The sequence below is a fragment of the Pogoniulus pusillus genome, chromosome 1 (genome assembly GCF_015220805.1).
Source record: "Pogoniulus pusillus isolate bPogPus1 chromosome 1, bPogPus1.pri, whole genome shotgun sequence".
Taxonomy (NCBI): domain Eukaryota; kingdom Metazoa; phylum Chordata; class Aves; order Piciformes; family Lybiidae; genus Pogoniulus; species Pogoniulus pusillus.
The window spans coordinates 13,709,291-13,715,290 of NC_087264.1; the positions used below are offsets into that span (position 1 = coordinate 13,709,291).

General features: G+C 49.7%; 1 protein-coding gene across 3 annotated transcripts in view; it reads right to left on the reverse strand.

Moving 5' to 3' along the window:
* Nucleotides 1–5,535, reverse strand: part of LOC135173375 (extracellular tyrosine-protein kinase PKDCC-like) — a 45,907-nt gene extending 40,372 nt beyond the window's left edge. For all 3 annotated transcript variants that reach the window (XM_064140360.1, XM_064140270.1, XM_064140428.1), the window contains exons 1-5: nucleotides 4,836–5,535; nucleotides 4,509–4,631; nucleotides 2,200–2,471; nucleotides 1,077–1,156; nucleotides 872–976 (exon numbers count right to left, since the gene is read on the reverse strand). In XM_064140360.1, coding sequence (XP_063996430.1) covers nucleotides 872–976; nucleotides 1,077–1,156; nucleotides 2,200–2,471; nucleotides 4,509–4,631; nucleotides 4,836–5,339 — 1,084 coding nt within the window. In that variant the 5' untranslated portion in view covers nucleotides 5,340–5,535. The remainder of the gene's footprint in view (nucleotides 1–871; nucleotides 977–1,076; nucleotides 1,157–2,199; nucleotides 2,472–4,508; nucleotides 4,632–4,835) is intronic.
* Between the last annotated feature and the right edge of the window lie 465 nt (nucleotides 5,536–6,000).

Consider the following 6,000-nt stretch of genomic DNA (forward strand, 5'->3'; position numbering starts at 1 on the left):
TTAGGAAGGACACTGAGATGCTTGAGCGTATCCAGAGAAGGGCGACGAGGCTGGTGAGAGGCCTTGAGCACAGCCCTACGAGGAGAGGCTGAGGGAGCTGGGATTGTTTAGCCTGGAGAAGAGGAGGCTCAGGGGTGACCTTATTGCTGTCTACAACTACCTGAGGGGTGGTTGTGGCCAGGGGGAGGTTGCTCTCTTCTCTCAGGTGGCCAGCACCAGAACGAGAGGACACAGCCTCAAGCTATGCCAGGGGAGATTTAGGCTTGAGGTAAGGAGAAAGTTCTTCACTAACACTGGAATGGGCTGCCTGGGGAGGTGGTGGAGTCGCCGTCCCTGAGGCTGTTCAAGGCAGGATTGGACGTGGCACTTGGTGCCATGGTCTAGCCTTGAGCTCTGTGGTAAAGGGTTGGACTTGATGATCTGTGAGGTCTCTTCCAATCCTAATAATACTGTGATACTGTGTGAAATAGGAAGTTTCAGTATCAGCCTGGAAAACTGACCTGTCAGATCATAGCTCAAGATGCCTCAATGACAGACAGGAGACACTCAGTTTGCTGCTCTGTTCTAGTTGCTTATATTCATATATATTCACTTGAAAAACCAATCTGCATTTAGAGTATTTAGAAGCAGTGCAAACATATGTCCATATGTAGGCCAGATTTGTCTGCACTGCATGTACTTTGCAAAACAATAAAATCACGTATAGCTCCCATGAAAAAAAGAGAAAAAGGCTGCTCAAAAAAGGACACTTTTAATGCTTTTCCTAGTGACTGTACCCTGCCTGAAAGTATGGGAGATCAGAATTTGGCCAGTCACCAATTTCATCACTCCCTCAGTAATTACATTACTTAAAGCATTCAAAATCCAGTACCTTTTAAAAGTAGAGGTCTTTTTTGCAGATAGAGCCCAGACTTGTACAGATGTAAAACCTTTTCAAACACTTTCAGAGTCTCATTTATTCCATATCGTAAATCACCTGCATTCAAAGAAAAAAAAAACTATGAAGATGAGTAATTCCATGAAATACTGCTTAGAGACTATAGAGAATAAAGAAATTTCTGCATTTTAGCCAGTACCTGTTGCATTCAGAATGTCACTCAAGAAGGGCTGCAAAGCTGGAGGTGCAGAGTACGGCAAAAGGTAGGTGAAAAAGTACCTGCAAAAAATCCCACAGATTGATTAGAATACACTCGCTTAATTTCCCTAGTAATTAAGTTATCTACATTTTCCCCTAACTTGGTTATCCATATGCAACTAGCAAGTCTGCTTTGGTTATTAAGTTATGCTTAAGCATTTCTTTAGCATCTCATAGGTCATTCCTGAGTTGGGCTGAAAGCAGCACAGCGTGTGAAATCTACCTTGCAAAGACTCACACATTTTTATAGACTAAACAATCCAATTCCCATCAAGAAAAAAAAAAGACACCTGTATAAAACGCTCATGCAAGATCTTTCCCTTGGCCTGAAAACATTTTGTGTTCTTCTTATGTCTGGAAAGCCAGGACAACTCATTCCCTGAGCCTTCCAGAAAACTCCTGTTCTACAAGAGACAAGTAAATGACTGCAAGGCTGCAATAATCTGTACAGAATTCGTCCTTCAACATGAAGTCCTGAAAATTCAGGCTGCCTAACTGAATTTTAATACATTGCAGTCTAGCTGCCAAGACTTATGCTTGACCTGCCAAGCGTCAGTGCTAAGCGGAAGTTCTCAGGCTTTCACCTGATGGCCTACAAGAAGTGCTGCAGCAGCCTCAGGCCACTACCTCTTACTTGTTTCATCATCCTTCCACAGGTGCCCACAGTCTCCACAGGGAGACTCAGGGTGAATTGCTAGCCAGCCTATTTCAAACAATGGGGGCTCAAAACTGGTGGGCCTCGGCAGGTAGCCCACACTGCCACTGCTTTCAGCAAACAGATGTCAAATCCCAGGGCCGTTTGGCAAACAATAAATTCACAGGTGCAACCTTTGAGGCAAGTTTCTAGAGGGCTTTGGGGAAAGGGAGCAGAAGAAAGAGGTCTTCTTTCTCACCTAACTACACCATTTTCCTTCCTTATAAGGAAAATAAACTTGCTTCAAAGTGATCCTTAACTACCCTTTAACAGAAGTGAGGGGGAATCACTGCATAGAAGAAATACAAGGTGCTAGAGCCTATGTGGCAGTGTGTGAGCTCCCATTCTTCCCCCATCTCACTGGACACACCGATATGCATTGAAAAGATTCTTCTTTTCATTTATTCCTTCACATTTCCCCACTGCAGAGCATTTGAGAGGGAAGCTTTTCATAGGGAAGTCAAGTGTGCAGTCATTATCTTCCTTGCATGACAGTTCCTCGGTGCTGGCATCATCCAAGTCTGTCACTTTTAGGTTTCCATCCACCATAACAAACTGCCTCGGCTGGAAATCCAAGAGGACTATTGAACCCAGGGGGGAATGTGCCAAGTAAAACAGCAATTTCACAAGACTCAGGCAAATCTGAAAAAGAGAAGATGAATATGCATGGGGAAAACAGATGAAAACCAGCTATTAAACTGGAAGTAGAACAAAGGGGAGGGCATTCAATGAAATTAAGGGGGGAGGGGGGAAGTATAGTACTTAAAAGGTAATTATATGTATGCTACTAAATTTATTATCAACCTTGCCACAGGATTTGACTGGTAAGTAGTTTAGCAGCATTTTTAAAAGATGTGTGTACACAGAACGAGAAATTTGCAGTTAGAAAAACTAGACAAGAAAGCTGTGAAAAAAACAATAGCAGCCTTCACGTTTCAGGAACTATATATATTTGTTAACTAAATCAGAATGTTCTTTTCTCACTCTGGTATAGAATTAACATATTTCCCTCCCTTCCCCCATTCTGCTCCATAAAGACTGAGGCTCCATGGTCATTAATAGCAGATTCATATCTTGCTAGATCATTCAGCAATATGAATTTGGGCACACAATTGTGCTTCTCATGAATTAGCTAAATCATTCAATGTACATATGGACAGCTTTTTTGTGTTTATGTCAACTTTCTGGCAGCAGGGAAAGGTCAGACAAGACCTGACCCAGCAGAAAGCTTGCCAAATGATTTTTGAGCAAACTAGAACTAGAAAAATGCATTTATGCTGCACCAGCACTTTGTTCAAGTAGCTTTTTTCAGCTGTTTTCATTTAGTATGGAGAGCCCTGGCATCAAACAATCTGTATTGTCAGCTAGGTGTGCCAGGCAGACCCACGCCACCCCTCACTGCCTCTGATAGAAATCTGTGCAGGCGCAATGGTTTGTTCACTTGGAACAGTTGGAGAATCACTGCTATCTGATGTGGCTCATCACAGGGGAATCCCATCCATTTAAATGCCCTAATTAAGAAACAGGACTAAACAGTGCCAGTGTTAAGTTCTGAATTAGTATCTTAATCAGTGAAAAGATTATGAAAATCTTAATGCCATCATACTAGACCTCACCACCAAATAATCCAGCATCATGACTTTCTAGCTCTGCAGAGATTTTTGCACGTTTGAGAAGATATGAAATAGCTTGCAAGGTAAAGTGAAACTCCACAGGCTAGGTTAAATTACTTTGGAAGCTCTGATGCTATTTTGACTTGATGAGTGCAGCAATCACAAGAATCCCAGCTTCACGTACTGCAGCTCAATGCAGAGAGTTTGCGACACCCCTTCGGCTTGGATCGCAGATCACATGCAGACAGGGATTTTATTTTGGGACTTTTGTTATATTTCTATTTTAGCCAAAGCATTTCTTATTGACATTAAGGTTCTCCATCTTCCACTTGATCCTCTTTCCTCTTGAGAACCAAACAAGTGAACCCCTAACTGAGACCTTGAGGCAAACTGTAATATAAGCTACAACCGAAGTGAGTGCCATGTCAGAAATCACTTGTGTTTCTGGGAAGATTAAGAGCTCCTATGCCAGATGCTTAGGAGACAAGACAGGTCTCACTAACAGGGAAGCAACCCTAGCACCTAAAGCGGGAGGAAGTAAGTTAGCAGCGTTTGGAGCACAGCAAGTACAGAAAGAGGTAAGAACAGAAACACACAAACAACTGAGTAACGGGCTGCTCAGCTTGGTGCCCAGAACAGGTAATACACAGAAACAACCCATTCTTTGGGTGGACAGATGGCCTTCAGACCCAGTTCAGACCCAGTCTGCTACCAAAGCGCCTCTGTGGAGTGGAGCCTAGAGAAGGAAAACTAGGAATGGAGCGGAATCCCAGGTACCAAACACCGTCCCAGCCCCCAGAAGCATTCTGTGGCCATTTCCTCTCAGCTGCACTCCGTGAACACCGCTTCAGAGACCAGGGACTTAACAGCGAGACGCCAGGCAAGGGCTGTTTTCATGGGATTTTAAAGGAATGAAAGCAAAGCGATTTAAGGAGAATTTGCGGAAGAAAACAGAATGTCATCACGACAACTCCGTCTGGCCCAGCGGTCACCGCGGGCTCTTCGCCTTTACTCAGTTTGTGTTCTAAAAGCAACTGACAGAACTCCCTTTGCTTTGTTTTCTTACTTTAAATCTCTCCTCCCAGGGGGTCTGAAGAAGCTGAATCATCTCCAGGGGCGATCCCAGCTCCAACATAGCTGTGACCCCCACTTCAGGATCTCTGCTATTATCGTAGCATTGACCGTGCAGCTGCCAGGAGGGAAGGAGCGATTGTCAGAACGATGCCGGTGCCAGTGCCAGTGCCAGCAGGCCCGGGCCGCCAGGGCGGCCCGGGGACAGTACAGGCGGGTCGGCTCCGCCTCGGCACCAGGCCGCCGCGCTTCCTTCCCAAGAAACCCCCCTAAGAGAGCAGCAGATCCCGCAGCCCTTCTGCCCGGGCGCGCCCCGCCGTACCTGCACGATGCCGGGATGCTGCAGGCGCTGCAGCAGCGTCACCTCCTTCAGCAGCTTGTAGGCGGCCAGGCGGCGGCAGCCCGCCGGCGCCCCGTAGCGCTGCACGCACTGCCGCACCTCCCGGCCCGCCCCGTGCACCGACTTGAGGGCCACAGCCCCGCCGCCCGCCAGCGCCGCCCGCGCCACCACTTTGGTGAAGCCCCAGCCTAGCACGCTGACTTCCGTCGCCAGGCTCAGGTCGCCACAGCTCAGCCCGCCCGACAGAGCCTCCCCGCCGCCCGCCGCCGCTGCCAGGCGCTGCAGATCGCGTCGCCTCTGCCACAGTTCCTCCCGCAAGCCCGGCGGGAGCTGCAGCGGCGGCGGCGGGGACCCCGGCTGCTCCCCACCGCCACCGCGGCGGCCGGCCGGCAATGCCAGCAGCGCCAGCGCCAGCAGCAACGCCAGCAGCACCACCGCGCCCAGCCGGGCGCCCCGCCGCATCTCCCCAGTCACCGCCACCGTCATGGGACGCGGGACTACGCCGCAGCAGACTCCAGCCGCTCTGCCGCCCGCAGCGCCGAGAAGCGAGAGCTGCCGCCGGGGCGGGGCGGGCGGGCGGGATCCTCGCCGCCGGGCGCACCCACCCACCGCTATCGGCCCGGCCCTGCGGGACAGCTGCTGCCCGACGGGCCTCCGTGGGCGCACGGTGGCGGCAGGACGGGCGGCGGTGGAGCCGAAGCAGTGCCGACAGAATCGGGCGTGGGCTGGGAATCGGAGCTGCCGGGAGCGAGCGGCACGTCCCGAAGGGCGCCCGCCCCGTTATTCCAGGGCGCCTGTTGCTAGCAATATGGGCTGATCCGGTGGGCGTGAATGCCGTCAGTCCCGCTAAAGCTACCGCAGAACGCAGCCTCTGACAGGCCTCGCGTTAGGTTTCTACGAAAAGCAAACGCAGGCAGTCTGCCTTATCAGAAGGTGCACCCCGTTAGGGTGGAAGGGCAAGACATTGCCTAAAGGTTCTTGAAAACAAACGGACAGACCCCAGGAAAAGTCCTCCACAACTTCATTGTGGGTTTGTGAAGCTCGGTGATGCACAGCCAGGCAAAACTGCTTTAGGTGCACTAGGTGATCTCTGGAGGTTCCTTCCAACCCCTGCCATTCTGTGGTCCTGTGTGCTGTGACACACGTT